Here is a 22,948-nt window from a genome sequence, read left to right as displayed (position 1 = left end):
CCCTTGTTTTTCATGTTGTCCATGTGTCTTCCCATCTAGCAGTGTGGATCTGAGGCAATACACTTTCTACACTGTACACTTATAGTGTCCCTAAAGGTTTCCACTACCACATGTTTAAGGGGGAGATCAATATTAACACCAATGCAAAAAATATATATATAGCCTTAAAGCAAATAGCTCCTATTAAAACATCAAGCACTTCTCTCACTGGCAGACCCTGGGGCTGAGTGCCAGGACCTGTGCACCTGTCTTAAAAAGCTATCCTGTATGGGACAGATCAGGACCAGGCACTGAGAGCTGCAGGCTGGCCACATAGCTGTTCAGGCTGGGCTAGATTCATGCTAGGGAGGAACTGGGAAACAGGAGACCAGGAAGCTGGAGGGTCCTGCCAGGTGCCCTTCTGATGTCAGACCTGGCGGGACAAGGAGATTAGTAGATGTCCACTGGGGAGAGAATCAGGGACTGGCCTGGTGCTGGGGCCCAGCATATGCTGGCTGGAGTGGGCCCCAGGAACCCAGTGGAGTGCTAGACGAGCTGGCTGGGAGAACTGAGAGCAAGATGCCCTCATACCCTCCTTCAACCCTTCAATTCGCTGTAGCTCACACCTCAGGACCTGTGGAGCTGGGGAGAGTCTGGCTCTCTCCCACCTCTGCATCAAGATGGTGGCTGTCAGCACACCCAGCAGGAGGACCCTAGGTTCAACCAAAGCTACAGGCACCTAGACAATGGACCTCCAGGACCTGGCCGGTGTCCCCAAATGGAGGAGGCCACATTTGGAGATGGGGCAGTGGGTGGGTGGCACAGCAGTGCAGCAGCCCCATGGTTAGTTTTTTGTTGTGTTATGTTGTGTTTTCCATGGCAAATTGCCTGGCAAGCCAAAGAAATAGTTGTTCTTTTCCAGAAGCCATCTACTGGTTTATTTCAGCATTACAATGATTTCTCTCCCAACACAATTAGTTCAATAACTTGTTTTTCTTAACATTCAAATGAATTACCTTGAAGTCAAAAGTTGAATTAAAAAGAAATGATGCAGAGAAGTTTTCAAGAGATTTTTAACTGTGTCTTTATTAATACAGACCAAACACTAAAGGCCCACCAGAGTAAAGACAAGTTGGACAAGGTGAAATTGAGGTTAGTGAGCTCTTCTTACACACCACTGAGCTCTGCAGTAGGTCTTGAAATCCAAAAGTATATCTGATACAGATTTTGTTTTCCAGAACTTCACAGACTGGTTTCCTTAAGTACATGGTTATGTAAGAGTTGGATAGCCAGGTGTTATTCTTGATCTACAACAAAATCACCTTACTTCCCATGTCTGGTTCTAAATGAGTACCTCCTGCAACAAAAGAGAAATTTTACCCTAGAATTATTTGTTTAAGGAGAACAACATTTTTAGTGATGAAGATACACAGCTCCATCACCTTCAATTTATATCAGAGAAAAACAAAAATATTAAAAGTAGATGGCACAGATAGTGCAGAGAGAGAAGGGGTCTGACCTCAGAGGAAGTGGGATGAAGTGCAGGTGAAAGGAACCACGCCTCACTCCCCTTGCTGTACCCTGTGGTCTGGCTTCTTTACATTGAGGTAATCAGCGTCCTAACAACATCATGTCTACAATCTCTAATAAAGTGTTGAGGGCTCTGAAGTCACACCTGCTCTCCTTGCTCCAGCCAGAGCCTCCCAGGATTCCTGGAAATGTAGTAATAAATCCCAGAAAGTTCTACCTTTGGCTTTGGACCTTGACATCATGGAATTTTGTTATATTTGCAGGGATAGGAACAGCACTTCCAAGTTACAAATGGTTTTTTTTAAAAAAAGTAAATATTGGTAAACATTTGGCTTTGGAGTGTGGTGTTACTTAAGGCATAAATTACAGGTTCCAGAATGAAAGGCTTGCCTCCAACTTTTGCTGCTGTGTGACCTCAAGTAAATCATCTGATCTCAAAAGGGTTATCTGTTAAAGAGAGAAGTAGTACCTAGCTCAAAGAGTTATTGTAAGGATTAAGTAAAATAACAGGTAAAGACTTTGGCCCAATACTGTCAATGTGAGTGCTCAATAAATCTTAGCAATTAGCTGAGCACTGTAGCACACACCTGGAACAACTAGGGAGGCTGAGGTAGGAGGATCACAAATTCCAACCCAGCCTCAACAACCTAATGAGGTTCTGCTATATATATATATATATATATATATATATATATATATATATATGACTTGGGATGTATCTCAGTGGTAAAGCACCCCAGGTACAATCCACAGAACCAACCAAACAACAACAACAACAAAAACAACGAAGCTATTGCTGTATTGTTTTTCAGGACAACCATTTTCTCCTGCCCAGGTGCAGTGCTTAAGGGATGACTGCACTCTGGAGTTGCACATTGGACCAGCTCTCTCAACAGATCTACAGAATCAGCGTCACCATTCCTGCCTATCTTTTCACATATAACTGAGCAGTGATAAAAATGTCCCTATTCATTTTTACAACTTTAAAGCCAGTCCTATTGTGTTAGTCCTGTGCTGCTATAACAAAATACCTGAGACTGAGTAATTTACAAGCAACAGAAATTTATTTTTCACACAGTACTTTCCAAGATCAAGAGGCTGGAAGGTTCTGGTGAGGGCTGCTTCCAAGATGGAATCTTGTTGCTACATCTTCTGGAGGGGACAAACATTGTGTCTTCTCATGGTGGGAGGGAGTAAGGGCAAAGAGCCAAATACCATATTAAACCTCCTATGTTAAGGGCTTGATCCCATTCACAGGGAGGAGCCCTCATGACCTAATCAGTCACCAAAGGGCCCACTTCTTTATACCATGGCTCACTTCTAGTTACTCACTTAAGTTACTGTGAGAATTATGGAGGGGCATGAGCATTCAAACCACAGCACCCACTAAGCATCACCCCTTGGTGACTCTGGGTTTTATACCCTGCACATAGCTCCCTTTCCAAGTGATCCCTCTGACCCAGAAACTTGGTCTTCCATTCACTCATCAGGACCCAAGAAGGTTCAATTCTAGAAATACACCAGAAATGCACTCCCTCTTCACAGAAACTCAAAACTCCGAAAGTGCAAAGGGTGAGATATAAACTCTCATCAACCCAGATCTCATTTTTCCAGGTGTGGAGACCAAGGCCCCAAGATTAAGTGACTTGCCCATGCATCACACCAGAAGTTGACATGGGAGCCAGGATGAAATTCCCCATTCAATTTTCTCATTCAATTTTCTTCCAACCCTCTGTGCTCTCTACCTTTCTCCACCCTTGGTCTCAACACTGATCCAGATATAACTCATCACCCTACCAGGAAACTATCACAGGGAGGGCCATAGAGTCGGAGTTTCCACAGATCCTAGCTTAGATGTGCCATTGAGATACCCACATCTTCTTGCTCAGTCTTGCTCACACATACCCTCACACTGCCCCATCGCCTGCCCCACTGAGAGTTCTTCTGTTAGGTAGAATTGATGGCCTGAAAAGCTTCTCATGGCCCTCAGTAGCCTGTGGGAGGAGTGTGGGTGATGGAGCAGGAGATAGCAAAAACAAACTGGACACCTCCTGATAACTGAGGACGGCAGGGCCTGGTGGGCTTCCAAAACACCAGCACCATTCCGTGAAGGAAGACCTGCTTGCACTTCTGGATTTCTGTGGCAGCTCTGGAAAGCTCTTCCTACAGATTGCTGTCACCTTTACTTCAAAGCAGATGTGTGTCTCTTAAGCCTCAACAATCTTTCTAATCCTTCTTTCAAATTACTCCTCTGAGGAGCAAAGTGTTCTCAGACTTGCCTGGATAATTAAGTCAATCAAACTGATTACTTCCCCAGCAAGAAGGTAAGACAACAGGGGTCCTGCTTCTTGCCTTCCTCCCAGTGCCAACATCATATCCCATAATACTTGATCATTGTCCTCTGAGGGTCCTGAGGGTCCAGGTATAGGGCAAGAAAACCGAAGTTCCAAGGACAGGCTTCCTCTGCTGAGCGTGTTTGTCCCATTCAGCCTTCTGCCCTGCAAGACATTGCTCAGGAATGACGGCTAGAAAGGGGAAAAACCCTTTCTGTTCTGCCAGCCAGCATTTCTCTCTGGAATGTTCTCTCTCTTCTATTACTGCTGGTGAATCTCAATGAATTATCCCTCCCCCTACTTTGATGACTGCTGTCGTTCTGGTCACTGATGTTGCTCGGCTACCTCAGTCGCAGTGGGTAGAGATGTGGAATCAACACACAGACTCCGGGAGCTGGAGAGAGAACTGGCAGGAGATAATCCTCAAGTCCTAGTCCAGTAGCTCAGTTTATTTTTGGAATGCATACAATTGTTATAGGGTTCAAGTGGGGCGTGCCCATCAATCTTACGAAAGCAAGATAGTATCCATAAGCCAATCATCTTCTGCCAATGTAACCGCACTATGAGGATGCTCTAAGTATTGCTATCATCAGGAAGGGTCTTTTTTTCTAAGAAGTTTTAATGCCTGAAGCTCCTGGCCATCAGTTTCCTGGCCTGGGAGTTTGGCAACACTAACCACAAGTGCTAAGGATGTGGTTTCACTAACGGCTTGCTAGAGCAGAGCACCCTATCCTGCAGGCATTCCTATCAGGCCTGAACAAGTGTAGATTCTTCAAGCACTCCGAGCTGCACATAGCTGCTAGCTGCTAGCTGTAAACTGAAAATTATTCCAGCAGGTGACATTCCAAGAGCCCCTTTTCTGACAAACATTGAAGTGAATTAAAGGTGGGAAGTTCGTTCTGTGTTGTGTTGCTGGGCATTTCATGATATAAAATGTCCAAGATAAAGAAACCTTTTGAAATCATTCATCTGAACCGTTTCAGAAAGGATGTCGCCACTGACATCCAATCTTGCTTTCTCTGGGTGGTGCGACTTGAGCAGTGTGTAGGAGTTTCATTATGTGCATAATTACCCCCTTTCACCTTCATACAAAGGTCCCTTGACAATACTTTGTGTAACTTTCTTGGGCTTTTGTTCCTGGCTTGACAGCCCAATCTATTGGAGCTTTTATATTATTGATGCTTTCTAATTTTTAATTATCTGGAGGTTTGGATAATCTGGGCTTGAGGAAATTTAGCAATAATAATACTTTGCATTCTACTATTACAAATACTATCTCTGGGTCACGTGTGACATTGAATCTTTAAACTCCAACCATCTCCCTAGTCTCTGTCAGTTGACTTTCACAAGCAACAGGAAAAGCAAACCAGCTCATGCAAAGGGTTGGAAGTGTAGGGAAGGGGTAGGGTTGGTTTTCAGAGCTCAGTGTCTCGAGAAACCACTGTATCTCTCTCTCTCCTTCCTGCTGTTCATGTTCACTCTGTTCACTGAGGGCTGTTCCCCTGTGTTGTTTAGATGGCTCCCACAAGTCTCTTGTTCACACATGCCTCCTGGCTTCAAGTTCAGCAGGAAAGAATAAGCCTCTTGTCTGTTCCTTCTAACAGAAATCTTGGGATCTACTCTCCCTGGTCATAATTAGTCTTTTGGGGGCTCGTGCCCACCCCTGAACCCATGCAACTACAATGACTACTATTATTATCACTTAGACCTCTACCCAACCCCACCCACCATAATTAGTCCTTGCAAAGCTAGTATTTGCTAGGTAAATTTGAAAATTTGCCACTGGAAGAGGTCTGCCCTGCCGAGGACCCCCCAGAAAAAGGAAATGGACCTCACCTCAGCCCTGGCAAGTTCTTGACTTATGCCCCAGAAAGGAGAAATTCAGGATGCATCAAAAGGGGCACAAACATTTATTTAAGAAGGCAAAGAGATTTATCTAGGAAAGCAAGCTCTAGTGCAGGATATGCACTCAAAGGGAGATAAAAGCTTTGAGGTGATAAAAGCTTTGGGGGTCTTGGGCTCTTCTTTTTAAAGGAAACTATAAATAGTGAATATGAGAAGTGGGGGGTGGGTAACCTCAGCTTGGTGGGCTCAGTTCTCTTAATCATGGAGCACAAGGCAGGTCACAGTGGTCTGATTCTCTCAGGATATCATTCAGTGGATACATAATGTTTGGAATATACCCATATCATAAATCTCTAATAATATTTTTTCAGTGGCTTTATTTAGTCTGTCTAAAATATGGTGCATAAACTAGAAACAAATGCAGATAATTTGTTTAATCATTTGGACTTACAATACTCTTAAGAAATCAAGGGCTTTTTAAGAATTTAGGCCTGGAGGAAAAGTGGGTTAGGGAATAAGGGTGTTTGAGGGGCTTCTTAAAGTTAGGATCCTTTCCCTTCCCTGTGGGTCTCCTTTCTACCTGTCCTTACTTCTTCTATCTCACTTCAGTATGACACTCCCTGATTAAGGTGCCTTCATGTCCATCCTCAAATTTGCTTTTCAAAGCAAATCTGGAAGGCAAGAACAAGTTTATAAGTGAGAAAATGGGGGAAACAAAAGAATAAAAGATTTATTTGGAGACCTCCAAGCTAGTTTTCTGGAAAAGCCAGGAGTATAAACCTAGATCTTTAGAGTTACAGTACCCCTTATTGACCAAGAAAAAAATGTTGTTATGTGTTGTATCAATAAAACCCAGAGAACAGTTAGACAAGTCACTCTGGTTTCAAGTATTTCACTCTGAACTGAAAATCTCTGAGACTGTGCGAAATTTGCTTCTCTTATAGTTAAAGGAGAGACAAAAGGAAACCCAGACCTAGGGACTCTGTTCTGACGTGCGTCTATTTGGGTGCTCTGGTCGCTGCTGCAGGGTCCCTGGACGTCTCCTGTCCCCTTCTGTTAGTCTTTCGGTACAGGCTCCTGAAGGACCAGAACCCGGTGGAGATCTTTCTTTCCTCAAAGCGCCTTTTCTTATGAAGGAACATATAATTTCCCTCACTTTTGAAACTCCAAGATCTCTTCCTTCTAACGGCTCAGAAACCCGGGTGGACTTCCAGCCCCAGGAGGGCCTGTTGGAACGGTTCTGCCCCCCCCCCCCCCCCCCCGCCTTTGTCGCGGGTCCAGCCCTCCCGGGGGTGGAGCCCTGCAAAACTTGGACCCCTCCATACCCCGCCCCAGGCTCGGGATTGGCTGTCCTCTGGCGGAGCCTCATCGGGAGCTTGGGGACTTCTCGTGGGGAACTTCCTGGAGGGCCACCCTCGGTCGCCCAGGCCACCCCTCGTGCAAGCTGTGGGCCGATAGGACCTCGTGGGCCCCTCGCCATGTCGCGGCTCCTCATCCGCGGGGGTCGCGTGGTCAACGATGACCTCTCGCAGGTGACAGACGTGCTGGTGGAGGACGGCGTGGTGCGGGCGCTCGGCCGCGACCTGCTGCCGCCCGAGGGAGCGCCCGCGGGGCTGCGGGTCATCGACGCGGCGGGCAAGCTCGTCCTGCCCGGCGGCATCGACACGCACACGCACTTGCAGTTCCCCTTCATGGGCTCGCGCTCGGTCGACGACTTCCACCAGGGCACCAAGGTACCCGCCCCGCGCAGCCCGCGGGCCTCCCGCGCTGTCCCAGGGCAGCGGACCGCCAGGACCCGGTGGCAGGAACGAACCGCAGGGACCCGAGGGTGCGCCGAGCTGGCGTCCCGATGCCCAGTGCGGAGCCTGTTCCCGTAGGCGCCGGGTTTCAGGGGCATCAGACCAGCCTTGGCCACCTAGGCGCCCGCTACTGCTCCCTTAGGGTAATTTGACAAGTTTAAGGCAGTCTCGGTGGCCTCGCCCTCATTTCTCTAAGCCCCATCCTCTCAATCCCCCCGCCCTTGGTGTTCTGTGGAAGTCCACGAAGTTTCTGTACGACCTATAGAGTCTTTCTAAAGTAGGCCCTCCCAGCCACTGTCCCCTCCCTTCATCCCAGCCAAAACCAAATGCAAAATCCATTCACTTAGGAGTCCTGCCTTGTCTCAGAGTTAGTGTGTGGCGGGGGCTGTCTGCTAGGGTAGGAAGCACGCCCCTTCCAGGCCTCACTTCCACTAGGAATCCTCCAGCCCCACCAGAGTTTGAAAGAGAAAAGATCCAGGAATGATCTCCCAGCACCCACCAAGACATCTCACCCCCCTCCCTTCTCCCACTCTGGGGGCATCCAGTGTGGTTCTGATTCTTGCTGCCTGAGTTACTGATGGTGTAGGAGGGCCGTGAGGGACGTTTGGGTTCCTCTAGAAGAAAGACTAGAAACTGGGCACAGTGAAAGGAGCCTTAAACATGTCCTCATCGTAGCTTCTGGAAACAAAACAGGAAGTTAACAGGGTAGGCTTTACCAGACAGTGAAGTTAAAATTCCACTCTCAGCACTGGGGCTATCGCCAAACCACACATTCTGGAGTCTCAAGTGTGGGACTGCCTGAGAGAAATAGTTCTTTCCAGACTGAATGTGTACTTTTTCTTTAAGGCCAAAGCTCTTCACTTGGGAATGTGTGTGAGGTTTCCCCCAGGATCATGCAGACCTGGAGGTGTATGTCAAGTCAGGATTGTTTGGTCCAACTTTAAAGTTGACAGTCTTTTCAGATCAGTTTAAATGATCAGTGTTTAGTTTACTGTCCTCATTTTCAACTCTTTTAATCTCTTTGCACCTCCCCCGCCCTCCAAGTTCTCCAATCCTTTATGATTGACCACTAGGTTTAACAGAAAGAAGAAAGGGAGGTAATTTGACCCAGAGACAAGGATCTGGGGCAGGCTGCCCAAATCAACACTTAGAAAGCTTCTTCCTAGTTACTTATTATTGACCTTTATCATATGGTCAATAAAGTGTTTTTGCAGGACAAATCATTATCTGCTTTGAAAACTGGCAAGTTTCGTTTTTACATATTCCTTTTCCCCTTTTGCTAAAAAAGTAATGGGTGTTGAATTTTGATTAACTCATTTTTATATATTTTTTTAAAGAATTTGTTCAGTTAGATTATAGAAAATTAGTCAAAATGATAGAAAAGTACAAAGAATAAAAATATTACTAATGGAGAATTTGCCTTTAACAACCACTAGTGTTTTGGTGTATTGCCTTTTGCTTTTTAATGTGCTATATTTTACATAACTGAGATCATATTGTGTATATGTATATGATGAGTATATGTGTGTGTAAAAGTGTAAATTTTTGTAATCTACTGTTTTCAATTATAGTGCATACATTTCCTGTTATCACTAAGACTCACACTAACAAAATGCTATATCAGGTTATTCCATTGAACACCCTCTTTTGCAAGGTGGGAAGCTACTGTTACCAACCATTAGTTGCCAGGCCCATTAGCAGTATTCTCCTCACACTGAGAAGTAGCTTTCATTTCTCTCTCCCCTCAAGGGTTGCACATGAAGTAGCAAATATGAGGAGGAAGGGACATTTCTTCCCTTTCTCAAGATTGTCTATATGTGCATGGAGGTCCTGGAGGGTGGTTTTTAGTCTTTTATCTGTTCCTTTTGGACATTCTGGGATTTTTGTAGCATAGAGAGATTTGCAGTTCCTACCTGAGAAGGCAGGTCCTTGTGGCATATTGTAGTCTGTTGCCAACATATGAAAGGACTTACCCACCAGTTGTTTTTCTAGGGTATTTTTGTTCTTAAAAGACTATTGAAACAATAAATAAAAACACATTCATGAGTTTAAGATCATAAGCCCAAAATGATAAGATTAGAGAGATGAAGGTCAAAGACTTAGCAAGTACAAAATTCCTGTTGAATATTAAACAGTACCCATAAAGAGGCTAAGTTACAAAGTCTACTTCAGAATTGGTTGGTTGGATCCAAGAGAGAACAGTTTCCTGCCCCAGAAACCAGTACCCTCTATACAGGGTACCAGCTGGATAAATGTGGATCACACAAGCACTAAAGTGCTGCCTGAGTTCTGGAGTGAGTGAACCCTGGAGTTCTTTTGTCTTCTTTCCTAGTCTTCACAATAATTTCCAAGGCAATGTTGGTTAGTCTCTGGTTTGAGAAATCAGGGACAAAGAAGCCTTTTGTAAATACTGGTTGTATTATATATGAAACTTGAAAAATGTCTTCTTCTTAGTGCTGTTAAGTAACATTTATCAAGCACTTGCTACATACCAGGCCCTGTGCAGTTATTTTCCAACAATCCTGGTTGCCATTATCAATTTTTCACAACTAAGGAAATTGAAACAAGTTACCTGGCTAAGGTCTTGTCATACACCTAGGTAAATGTCCAAGTGGCTCTTCAAATTCCATTACTGCCTGACTCTATCACTAGAGCTCTTACCTTTTAGACTCTATGCCTTTGAACAAATGTCTAATACTCAGATCTGTCAGAGTGGGAAGTGATGGATGAGTACGCTGTGTAAGGAGCATGCTAATAGGAGATGGCTTTTCTCGAAAATAAAGCAGAGTCATCCTCAGGAAATGCAGTAGTCCTTCACTTTCTCAAAGATGGAGGCAGTTTAGGTCATCAAAATAAATGCGTATCACAGGTATTATCTTTGTAAGGCATTTGTACATACATTTATAGCCATATTATCTCAAAGAGTACAAAAGTGGGTACCTGAAGTACAGAAAACCATAAAGAAAAAGTGATATATCATGCTTTCAGGAGATGGGCCCCAAAAGGTTAGACAGACAACTATTTGCTTTCTGTGTCCACCAGCCTGTCCATTCATAATATCCGACATGTTTGAGGGAGGCTGTTTGTGGTATTCTATTTATTGATCCCTCATTGTGATGGCACCTAATTTTTAAAAAGAAATATAGGTCAACTAAAGGTTATATATTTTGTAAATTTAATTCATGTCAAAGATTGGTTTAAAGCCTGCAATTGACTGACTTAATTATAGGTAAAAGCTTTCTATCTGATGTAACTAATGGAAATAATGTTCTGCTTTATGGAAATCATATTTCATTTTGTTGTTCTATACTGGATGTACAGTGGTCTTCTAATAATTCAGTATTCATGAGGAAGGACAATAGGATTTTTTAATTCAATGAATATTCAATAAAGGTGAAGGAATTACAATTTTGTTTTTATTATGTCCCATGATAAGAGGGTCAATTAAAAGATTTCAGCAAGTTTTCAAATATTTATGTTTATGTTTGTATATTCATGCAGGTCGGAGTGAATGGAGTCCCATTAAAAACCTGGTAGAGGGGCTGGGATTGTGGCTCAGAGGTAGAGCGCTCTCCTAGCATGTGTGAGGCACTGGGTATGATCCTCAGCATCACATAAAATAAAATATCATGTCTGCCTATAACTAAAACAAACAAACAAAAACCTGGTAGAGTCAATAGCTAGAAGTAGGATCCTCTTTTTTAAAAACTGGAAAAACATTCATCACACTTTTTTTTTTTTTTGTCTTTTTGGTGAAGGGCAAAAATTTCTCAAAGTTATTGAAAAAGGAATCCATGCTTTGCTTTGGAACTTTTTGGTAAAATGCCATCGAGGTGATTACTTAGAAGGCATGTGATTAAGCACACATTTATGGTTGTATTTATAGAGCTTTCTCACCTTGTGGAAGAGCTGTGCTTCAGAAACCCTGAACTTCATTTTCTGTCATTTGCCAGGGTTGGGCTTCAGTGAAGAGCTGGGTGGACTGACCCCATGACCTCGGGCAAGTCACTCCCTCTCTCAGGGTTGTCACCCTTTCCTTATCTGTGAAATGAGGCATTGGTAGGACAAACAACAGTTTTGTTGTTAAAAGGCATAAAATATATGTATGCTTCACCTCCAGCCCTCAATAAGATTCTGGTACATTATAGTCACTCAATATACACTCACTGAATGAATAAACTGCTTTTTTTAAAAAAAGGAAAATACAGAAGAGAATGAAGAAAAATAACATCCCAATCACTTATAACTTCACCATGTTGCTACCTGTTTTATATTTTTCTTTTTCTTCTTGCTATTTGTTTCAGAGTTTTTAGCTGGGGAAGAACATATGAACTTTTTTTTATTCTACTAAATGGTTTGTAGTCAGCCATGTGCATTAAACATTTCCCCATATCCTTAAATTTTATAATTAGAGAACATGATTTTTTTGGTGCCATTATTCTCTCTGAGGCCGAATCTTATTCTTCTCTCTGGCCTCAGTGTATCTTGAGCATCAGGCCAGAGTTCCTGTCTTCAGATATCACAACCTGGATGCTCCAGAGCCCCTCAAACTTAGCCTTTTGCAAACCCAATGTATTGTCTCTTCCAAGTGCCTGGCCTGTTTTTCTTCCTGTTTCTCAGACTGTTAATGGCTACGCTTATCTCTATGATAGGTACTTTGGACCTTCCAGGGTTTTTTATTTTGTTTTTTGTTTGGTGTATTTTGGACCTTAACTGCCAGGTAATACCAAATAACCCCAGATAGAGGATTCTTCAAGATGATCGCTAGCTTCCATTAACTCAGCCAACACATATTTATTGCAAATCCATCAAATGCCAGGCATTGTGGTTGACACAGGGGTGATAGAGATGAAAACCACGGTCTTTGTTCTCAGCAGCAGATAGACCACAGGTATATGAGCCTCTAACTTGGGCCTAAGTAATAAATTGCAGTCAGTAGGATTTGGACCTTGTAGACTCAGCTCTGATGGTTGTGACTAGTTTTGAGTAAATATTTGAGGTCTGTGACAGCTGGCACTTGCCCTTTCACAAAGTCACCATCATACTGGTCAATCCCCAGGCTGTGTTTCTGAGCAGGTTAGGTGGCTGATAAGTGAGACAAGGCATCTACCCCTCAACACCTCTGTGAACTTTATTCTCACATGTCCAGTAACAAATGGAGGGGGGACACTTCAAATATTCAGTTAAGTTTCATTTCATCCAACAGGGAAATTGCCTGTTATGGTGGCAATCATGAATTCCTGAGGCTTAAGAATTGTTTACACATAAAAGCAAAAACCTAAAATATTAGCTTAAAACAGAACAAAATGCAATCTGTTTACATCAAGAAATTCTTTGAGGCATATCAATGGAAATAGACAATAATTTTGTTTGCATTCCGAATGAGCACTGATTAGGAGGTGGGCTTTGGACAAAACTGAGCATTCAGCCTTCAGATGAGCTCACAGTCTGCATTTCATATTAACATTGTCATTTGAGGATCTAGGAAACTACATGGCCGGAGCCAGTGATATTTTGGGGAAATTATATTTTATATTAATCTGCAAAACTTCCACAGTTTTTCTAGTTTGCTGTCAGAAAAGTCAACCATCATTATTTCATCGCATCACTCTTGGGAGGAATTGGCCCCTTCCTTCCTTTCTCTTTTAAACATTTATAGAATATTTATGTGGCAGACACTATAATGGGCACAGGGCATACAGAGATGAAACAACATCAATTTCACTGAGGGATAGAATAAAAATTCCCCAGTCGATTTTAGTGTGTAGCCAGGGTTAAGAATCGACCCCTAGACTAGGTAGATAAGGGAGCAGGGGAGGCAGGAGCATGAGTGACATCTCTCTCTGAGGTTAAAAGGGACTGAAAGGTCTCCTCAGAGAGGAAGGATGGTGTTGCTAAAGTGGAGTGAGTGAGTTGGGAGGGGGTAACTTATTACAAAGCCGAGGAGATGGCTCAAGTTGAGAACATGCAGGGAATTCTGGGCTGTGTTACAATTGTGTTTTCTTCATCTTAAGAGCATCAGGAAGTCAAGGAAGCCTCAGAAATGGGCAGTGTCTCTGGGCAGGGTGCCTCTTGTCTTGCAGTTTGGTTCATATTGTCTCTGGAGGATTGGGGGGACTGCTCCCCAGCGGCTCACAGCGGTTACCTGCTCAACAACACACCCTCTTTCTGGTCTTCTTTCTCTGCTTTTTCCTTCCCTTTCTATTTCTTTACTCCTCTGTGTAAGTCCAGCCAGGAGGAGATGAAGAAGAGATTCCTGGAGTAGATAAGAGGTGGCCCAGAGGGTCTTTGGGAATGGACTGGACTTGAGAGTTCAGGGAAGAATTCAGAGAGGTGAGGTTCCAAGGGGATTCTTCAGTATCTAGTTTGCACAGTTGGGTAGATAATAGTGTGATCAATATTTCAAATTTTGGGAATCCAGAAGCTGAGGGTAAACAGAAACGTGCAGGAAGGGCATCATGACAAAGTTGAGTGCACTCTGGATTGGGGACATAAATCGAGATTCTGAAGTTTGTTTTCGTAAATCATAATGACTACAAGAAGGCTGAAAAGAGCTTTTCTCCCTAAGGCTCAGCTGGACTATTAGATTGGGGTTTTTTGTTTGTTTGTTTGTTTTTCTTTTGCTTGGGCAGATCAGATCCTGTGACTCATTTTGCTGAAACAAAGTCAGTTGTTTTTGGATGAGCTGAAAAATGACAATTTGGCAGCCCCAAGAAGAGGAAGAAAAGGCTTTGGGAGATTTTCCATAATGATTTACAAACCCAAGGCATTCTTAAATAAAATCTTGTGTTATGTAACATTATGGCCCACTCTTGGTCAGAGCTGATCTTCATTCAAGTTCCATTGTGTTTGTTCTGGAGACATCATAGGCTTCCCTGCCCCCCGCCCCCAGCCTCCCAAAGAGGATTTGAGATAAATTGGAAGCTTTTCAAGGGAGAACAGCCAAAGTAATTAGGAGCTGAGAGAATTGATTTATGAGCCAAGATTAGAAAAGGTAAATGCATTTTGTTTGGCTAACAGACAAATAAAAGTGGAGAGAAGTCAATCAGAAGTACAAACAAAGAGAACCATTAGTTTTCCTCTAGTGACAGCAAAGACCTTCAGACCCACTGTCTCTCTCCCACTCCCCAGTGTCTCTAAATTCATCCCAGTCTGGGGTGAAAAGGGGAGGAAGGGTGAGGAGGAGAAACAGAACAAGAAGGAACAAATAAAAGATAAGTGATGCTCCTCTCCTTTCTCCTAGTTAATTAGGGAAGTGGAGCATTTGTGATCAATCCTTCCTATTCAAGAGCTTTGGAACTGTGGCTCAAGGAAGCCCTTTGACCAAAACGTCTTCAGTCTAGTAAGAAGACCATCAATAGCTCTGTCTTAACTTACAGACCAAGTATAGGTATATATGTCTGTGTCATCTGTGTAAAATATTTTTCTTACAAAAGCTTTGCTTTTACTATAATCCCAGTGGTTTGGGAGGCTGAGACAGGAGGGTGGCTAGTTCAGAGCCAGCCTCAGCAAAAGCAAGGCGCTAAGCAACTCAGGGAGACCCTCATACTCAGGATGTTCCATAGTTAACCTGTGCTCTTTCTAAATGGTGGGTGGTGCTTCTCCTCTGTCCACTCAGCTGCCCTCTTTTCAGACATCCCCATCAACTCTCACTGGACTCCCTTTGAGCTTCCAAACAACCATTGCCCTGACTTCCTCCTGTGGGCACCGCCATTTTTTTTATGGTCCCCATTTGCCTTAATTCGGCCCTATTCTGCTAAACTGCTGACTCCTCTTTTCCTGGGTGCCTTTCTCAGGGTCTGCCCTTGTGCATTCACTTTTCATGGAAGGACAGGCTTTGGAGCCTGGTGACCCTGATTTCAATCCTGCCTTTGTCTCTAGTTGTGAGACTGTGGCCAAGTTATTTAATGGTTCTCTGTTACGTTCCTTCACTCTAAAATGGGGTTAACAGCACTGCAGAGCTGTTGAGATGATTAAAATATGCCAAACCTCAGAGTAGTTCCTGGCACATGACAAGCACTCACTATGGGTTAGATGTTCTAATTACTGGCAATTTCCATGTGTATGTCCTACTCTTTATTTAAATCTGACCTTCCTCTGATCTCTGAGTCAGTATTTTCCTCCTCTAAATTCCCTATTGTCTTTTCTCTGTTCCTCTTTTAGGGAGCTTAGTAACTTTTACTTCCCTTTAACTATTTCTATACTATTATTAATTATAAAATCAGATTTATTGTCTGTTAATATAATTGAATTATTTTATTATGATTTGTCCTTATCTTTCTATTTTTCCCTCTGGACTACACATACCTTGAAGGCAAAATCTTTGATTCTTTGTGTGTCTCTCCCCCTACTTCCTTCACTTCATGCAATGTCTACACAGGGTAGACTTTTATTATAATAAGCTTATTAAAATATGATTTATATGCAATAAAATTCATCCACTTAAAGTATACAGGCTCTTCATACATTCACATGATTGTACCACTGTGTTAGCTTTCCATTGCTGTAACAAAATAACTGAGATAAACAGCTTAAAGGAGGAAAGATTGATTTTGCCTCCTAGTTTCACAGGTTTCGGTCCATTGTCATTTGACTCCATCGTTCCTGGGCCTGTGATGAGGCAGAACATCATGGTGGGGAGGATGTGGTAGAGCAAATCTGCTCAGCTCATGGCAACCAGGAAGCAGAGATAGAGGAGAAGAAGCAGTGGGGTCTGGGGACAAGATATAGCCTTCAAGGGTATACCCTTAAGGACCTAGTTCCTGCAACTAGGCTCCATGTCCTAAGTTGACACCATTGTCTAAAAGCCCACCAAATTCTGAACCCATCAGTGGAGCAGTCTATTGATGATGTCATGGTCCTCCTGATCCAATCACCTTCCAACGGCTGCCCCTCTGAGCACTGCTGCTTTGAGGACCAAGACTTCAGCACATGAGCATTTGGGATATAATTAAGATCCAACCCTAACAGCAACCCTCACCATAATGAGTTTCAGGACTTTTTAACATCCCCTCCTCCACACACAAAATGCCACCTTCCCTTTAGCTATCACCCTCTACTCTTCTCCATCCCCTCCAACCCCAAGCAACCACTACTCTGCTTGCCATTTCTGTGGATTTGACCCTATTGGACATTTAATATAAATGGAACCATACAATGTGATCTGTTGTGACTGGTTTCCTTCACTGAGCATCCTGTTCTCAAGTCTCATTCATGGTTTAGCCTGTATCAGTACTTTATCCTTTTGATGCCAAATACTATTCCATTGTATGAATATACCACATTTTGTTTATCAATTCATGAGCTGATGACTGTTGATCAGATTCAAATATCAAAGTACCTGACATAAACGACTGAAAGGTAAAAAATTTATTTCAGGTGACAGTTTCTGAGGTTTTAGTCCGTGGCCAACTGGCCCCATTGTTCAGGGCCTGAAGCAGGACAGAACATCACGACAAAAGAATGCTGCTCAGCTAATGGAAGCTGGGAAGTAGAGCAGAGAGGTCAGCGACAAGACACAGGTCCTAAGCGTACACCTCCAGGTACCTAGTTCCTCCAACTATGCCCTACCTGTCTATGGTTCCCATCTTTCCCAGCAGTTGATTCAAATTATTAATCCATAAAATAGATTAATCCACTGATGAGGTTAGAGCCCTCATAATTCAATCACTTCTCAAAAGCCCCACCTCTGGACACTGCTGCTCTGAGACCAAGTCATCTCCATATGAGCCTTTAGTGCACACTCCAGATCCAATCCGTAAGAATGGATAGATGGATTGTTTCTGCTCTTCAACTACAATGGAAAATGTTGTCTTGAATATTCGCATACAGGTTTTTGTGGGGATGTGTTTTTACTTCTCTTGGATGTATTCCTAAGGGTAGGATGATTAGGTCACATGGTAACTATGTTTAATTTTCTAAGGAACTCAAGACTGTTTTCCAAAATGGCTCCATCATTCCCACCAGAGGCATACAGTTGATCTTCTGTAACGTGGGTTCTGCAACTGTGGATTTAACCAACCATGGATTGAAAAACATTTTTAAATTGCATCTTTATTGGACATGTTCAGGCTTTTTTTCTTGTCAGTATCCAAATAAAAACACAACCTAAGATTTTTTTTCTAGTATTGTCACTATACCAATAGGGATTTCTTAGGAAATGCAAATATGTATATTTTTTGGCATGAATAAAGCCATGTAATATATAAAGGCAGAGATAAAGTATAGAATCCTGTATAACAAACGAGTTTTCTAAGAGCCAAAATAATTGAAGTAGAGCCAAGTGACTTAAGGAAACAAAAAAATCTATTGAAGTAAGCAAGAAAAAGGAGGTAGAATAGAGCTGGCAGTCCAGGTAGGACATGGAAACATTTGGTGCATCCAGAGGGCGGTGTGAGGAGGGTGATACGGGTGTGATTGGAAGGCATGGGAGAGAGGCTGGTGGCACTGCCTTCCTCCATTGCCATACTACCATGTTTCTGGAGATGAGATGATGTAGGAAAAGTGGAGGAAGTCCTAATTCTGAGAGAAGGGTGCAAAACTTATGATACAGCATGCACTAAAGCTTACAAATCCCTTGCATGAGTCAAACTCTGTACTAAGTCCTTTATTTACAAAATCCCACTTTAATCCTCCTAACAGGCCTATAGGTTGGGTGCAATTGTTGTCCTCACTTTGCAGATGAGGAATTGAAGGCACACAGAGGTTAAGAAATTGCTCAGCTAATAAGTGTTGAATCTGAGCTTTGTGCTCTGGAGCCGGAGAGCCTCCTGGGGCCTTGTCCTAAATCACAGTGCTATCGCTCCTCCATGTCTGTATTTGTTTTCTTCACCTGCATTGTTTGAGTACAACAATTAAAAGCACATTAACCACCCTGTGGTTGTAGTTTAAATGAAATCAATTTTAATAATTAGTCCAAGGCATTTGATTTAGTAACAGTTTTTAAATTAGTTGTAACAAAATGTAATGTAATATAATAGGCCAGGAGGTATATGGAGAATTGAGATAGAATGCAGGGACTTACAGGACACGTTAAGAAGATTCAACTTTATTCCATATGCAGTGAGAAGCATCAAGTTTTTAAAATTCTTGTGTTTTTTTTAATTGACACAAAATAACTACATATTTATAGGGTACCATGTGCTGTACATATATCGGTTGTGTAATGATCAGATCAGAGTAACTCTCATATTTATCACCTCAAACTTTCTGCTTGGTGAGAACATTCAAACTCTTCCCTACAAGCTGTGTTGAAATCTACCCTACACTCTTGTTAACTGCGATCACCTACCATGCAATAGAATGCCAGAACTTATTCCTCTTGTCTAGCTGTAACTTTGTCCAAGCTGACCAACCTCTGGCCAACCCTTGTCCCTTTTAACTTTTGAAGTCCAGTGGCCACTGGCCAATTTGTACTTTGGAAATATCCCTCTGCAATGAGGGCTTGCATGAAGAAGGGAGCAGAACTGGAGAGATGAAGACCGTTCGAGACTGTTAACACAGTCGGGGTGAGAGAGGGTTCTGAACTAACCAGAGGGGCCGCAATGGATAGAGGGACAGTTGTAAACCAAAGAAAACCATGTCAGAGGGAAAGGCAGGAACCCTGTCGGTTTTCCAGGATCCTGGATGGATCCCAGGGCAGTTTATTAGGGTCCAACACGGACCCTAATAAAATGGAATTTTACTATAGTGAGTATAGTTTCTTTTTTTTAAATTTTTTTTATTGGTTGTTCACAACATTACAAAGCTCTTGACATATCATATTTCATACATTAGATTGAAGTGTGTTATGAGTATAGTTTCTTGAGGGAAAAAAAATGTTTGAACCTCTCACACTTTTCCATTTTGGCTTTTCTTTACAGTCCTCACTGTTTTCTTCCAGTCAAGGCCACTTTCACCTTATCAGATTTGTCATTCTTTTTTTGCAGAAGCAATGCCAGCAGTTTAAACACTTCAAACTTTAATTTATGGGCCGTCTACCCATGTCCCTCTGGGACTTTTAAATAGGCAGCATCATTGTACAATTTTTCTGGACCCATCAAGTTTCCCCAAGTACTTGCAAATACACATTGCTCTAGGTGATAAGTGACTTGGCTAGAAATTGATGGCTAACTTGTCGAAACCCTCTTGTGATTCCAGGCTGCTCTGGCAGGAGGCACCACCATGATCATTGATTTTGCCATCCCCCAGAAGGGTGGCTCCCTCCTTGAGGCCTTTGAGACCTGGCGCAGCTGGGCTGACCCGAAAGTCTGCTGTGACTACAGCCTCCACGTGGCTGTGACGTGGTGGAGTGACCAGGTGAGGCATCTGGGTTCCAATTTGTTCCTCTTAGTCCCCTTCTTCTTGCTCTGCCCAAGAGCAAGAACCTGGTAACGTCAAAAGGCAAGACTCTAGTAGTGTCGGCTGCTTGGAGACTTGAGGGAGGACATTCCACTGCACGCTCTTTTGTAGTATTTAAATTCTGAATTCTTTGAAGAATTATCAATTGAAAAAACTACAATAAAAAATACATAAAGCCACTAAGATAAATCCTTTATGCTCCTTCATGCAGCTTCTCCAAATATTTAATGCATGAATTTTAAATGCTTTAAATGTAATTTTTAAAGTACTGATTTCTCTTTTTCTCAACTTCAGCATTCCCAGAATCTTGTGATTCGCCCACTGATTAGAACTTCAATTAAAAGTGCTTAGGTTCTGGAAAAAAAATTAAGGAGATTTTATATCTAAAATTCCTTCAAATTAGATGTCTCCTATCCCTCCCCTGATACTTTGTTGAGAGAGGGGAAGCAGACTAGCACCATTTCCAAGGCCCTCTCCCTGCGGTTTCCTTACCTGGACCCTCCTGTACAGCTCTGCTGATGCTACCCCCTGGCAACCGTTCATAATAGAGTCTAACCTCTAACCAGTCTTCCAGGTCCACTCATGACTTAGGCCACTGCAGAAAAGATAACAAGATTCAGACAACAAAGACCGTTTTAAGAGCTGATAAAATATGTTGATTTTGCCCTGTAAATTTGTGTGTGCCTTGGAATAAACTTTTAACAGGGATTTAAATCCCAACTCGTTTTCCACATTGTATATCATTCAGATATCTTTTTGTCCAGAAGAGTTCACTATAGCAACATAATGAGTATCTCAGGCTCCCACCTCTTCCCCCAAATTGGGCTTTAGATATCAAGTTATTATAAAACGAGTAATCTATATTTAACAGATAGTTCAACAAATATATGATAGCAAAATTTACAGTCACAATTAAAGTTGATGTTGATTTTTCTCCAAAATTCCATTTTAAATGATGCGTCTTTTCTCTTTTATGCCTTGAAAGCACATCCTTCTCTCCTTCCTCCCTCCCTCCCTCCCTCCAGTTTTTATTTTATAAGACGGAGCAGAGATGATACTGTTTGCCCTTATCAGACTCCTCACACTTTAATATGCACAGGGATAACCTGGTGACTATGGTTAAAATGTAGGTTCTATTCAGTTGCTATAACCAAGCTTCACAAACAGAATGACTTAAACAACAGAAATGTATCATCTCCCCTTCCAAAGGCTGGAAGTCCAGGATCCAGCCGTCAGCTGGGTTGGTTCCTTTTGAGGATGTGAGGGAGTTCCAGGTCTCTGTCCTGGGCCTCATAGCTCGCTGTGATCTTTGGAGTTGCTTGTCTTGCAGAAGCTTCACAGCAGTCTCTGCTTCTATCTTCACATTGTGTTGTATCTATGTGCAAGTCAGTGTCGGTTTCCTGATTTTTTAAAGGCCACCAATCATATGGGATTAGTGTCCATGCTAATGACTTCATCTTAACTAACATCTGCATTGACCCTCTTTCCATATAAGGAGTTGGGATCCAACATATGAATTTTAGAGGCACAGAAGTCAACCCATAGCAATAGTGCAGAACCGGGTGGATCCTGAGACTCTGCATTTCTGGCAAGGCGATGCAGATGCTGCTGGTTCAGGTACCACTTTTGGAGGAGTGAGGCTTAAGCCTCTGTGCCTGAGGATAGCAGAATGGGACTTTCCATGGATGTGGATGACGGGATGATTATTTTCTACTTCCATATATATCCACATCTTCTCCTTCCTCCTTTTGGGAACTCTTCCTGTGGTTTTAGACTTGATGTCACTTAAGCTTCAAGTCCTTCTAGATCCATGATTGCTTCTATTGCAGCCACATGGCTTCCTCTTCATTTTCTAGAATAATTTCCTCAGACTGGGAGATGGATGCAGAGAAGTTTATACCAAATATAGAAATGAAGTACCTTGGGAAAAGCTATTAACTTTTTCATGATTTAAAACATCAGAGCAGCAGCAATTCATCAAATAGTGTGTACGGTGAGAGAAAGATTAAGAACTTCCCTGCATATTTCTGGAACTAAGTTTTTTCTCCTTATTTTACTGATTTCTTTTCTGAACGTAATTTTTTTGGAGAATGTTGAAACTATTCAAGAGTGACACATCGTTGTTGTTGTTGTTCCCATTTAGGTTAAAGAAGAAATGAAAATCCTTGCCAGAGATAAAGGTGTCAACTCTTTCAAGATGTTTATGGCCTATAGGGATCTGTACATGGTGGGAGATAAGGAGCTCTACGCAGCCTTCTCTCAGTGCAAGGAAATTGGTGCAATTGCTCAGGTCCATGCAGAAAACGGAGACTTAATTGCAGAGGTAAGCATTTGCATTCCAACCCTTCTACAGAAATAAAAGCAGCCATAACTTTGGTGAAGATGATTGGCATAAGAAGTGAACTCATTCAGTGCAGTGAAGGACACAAGGACAGGACAGAAACTGATTTTCTGTGGCTCATAATTATTTGACTTACTTACTTGAGCCCCTGCTCTGAGTTTTAGTCAACTGATGTACACACTGGTGAGGATTTCCCTTTTTCAAAACAGCTACCTGTATTCGATTCTAACCATGTGCTATTATAAAAACACATGTAGCTTTCCCTGTGACCCTCAGCACTTGTTTTTGTTTGTTTTATTAGTAGTTTGGGCTGCTGGGTTCCAAATGCTAAAGCGTGGACAGCATCAGTGTAATCTGGTGACTTAAGCAGTGTATTAGATAGCTTTTGAAAGGCTCTTCTCTTTGCAGAAACTGGAGGAATTAAAATGTACTCTGGAGGAATCTGGATGATATTTATTTCTCATGTTAGTTCCATTATTAATGCCCAAAGGGTGCACTATCTGCAAGATTTAAAGAGCTGTCTCTTACTCTTTATATTAGCAGATTTTTTTTTCTCCCCAGGCTCAGCTCCCATTACAGTGAGTGAGATTGAGGCTCAGTGGCCAGCAGGCAGTGAAAGTAATGAGAAGAGGGCATGAGCTGTAAAATCAAACAGACCAGGTTTAAATTTGACTCTTCCATTCCCTGGCTGCATGACATGAGTGAGTCATTTTACCACTCTAATTCTTGACTTTCTGCCTTTTTGTGTGTGTGTGTGTGTGAAGAAGAAATAAAATTTTGGA

At 42.5% G+C, this 22,948-nt stretch overlaps 1 protein-coding gene across 4 annotated transcripts in view; it reads left to right on the top strand.

Annotated features, from left to right (window-relative positions):
• Positions 1 to 7,053: 7,053 nt before the first annotated feature.
• DPYS (dihydropyrimidinase) overlaps positions 7,054 to 22,948 on the top strand; it is a 74,546-nt gene continuing 58,651 nt past the window's right edge. For all 4 annotated transcript variants that reach the window (XR_014018832.1, XM_081266595.1, XM_081266594.1 and 1 more), the window contains exons 1-3: positions 7,054 to 7,420; positions 19,625 to 19,783; positions 21,969 to 22,148. Coding sequence is in view for 3 of the 4 variants with exons in the window: in XM_081266595.1 (XP_081122721.1) it covers positions 7,166 to 7,420; positions 19,625 to 19,783; positions 21,969 to 22,148 (594 nt within the window). In the remaining variant the exon portion in view is untranslated. The remainder of the gene's footprint in view (positions 7,421 to 19,624; positions 19,784 to 21,968; positions 22,149 to 22,948) is intronic.

This window comes from Spermophilus citellus (genome assembly GCF_964194105.1).
Source record: "Spermophilus citellus genome assembly, chromosome: 14".
Classification (NCBI taxonomy): Eukaryota; Metazoa; Chordata; class Mammalia; order Rodentia; family Sciuridae; genus Spermophilus; species Spermophilus citellus.
Note: the sequence above shows the minus strand (reverse complement) of the source record. Positions and strands in the feature narration are given on the sequence as shown.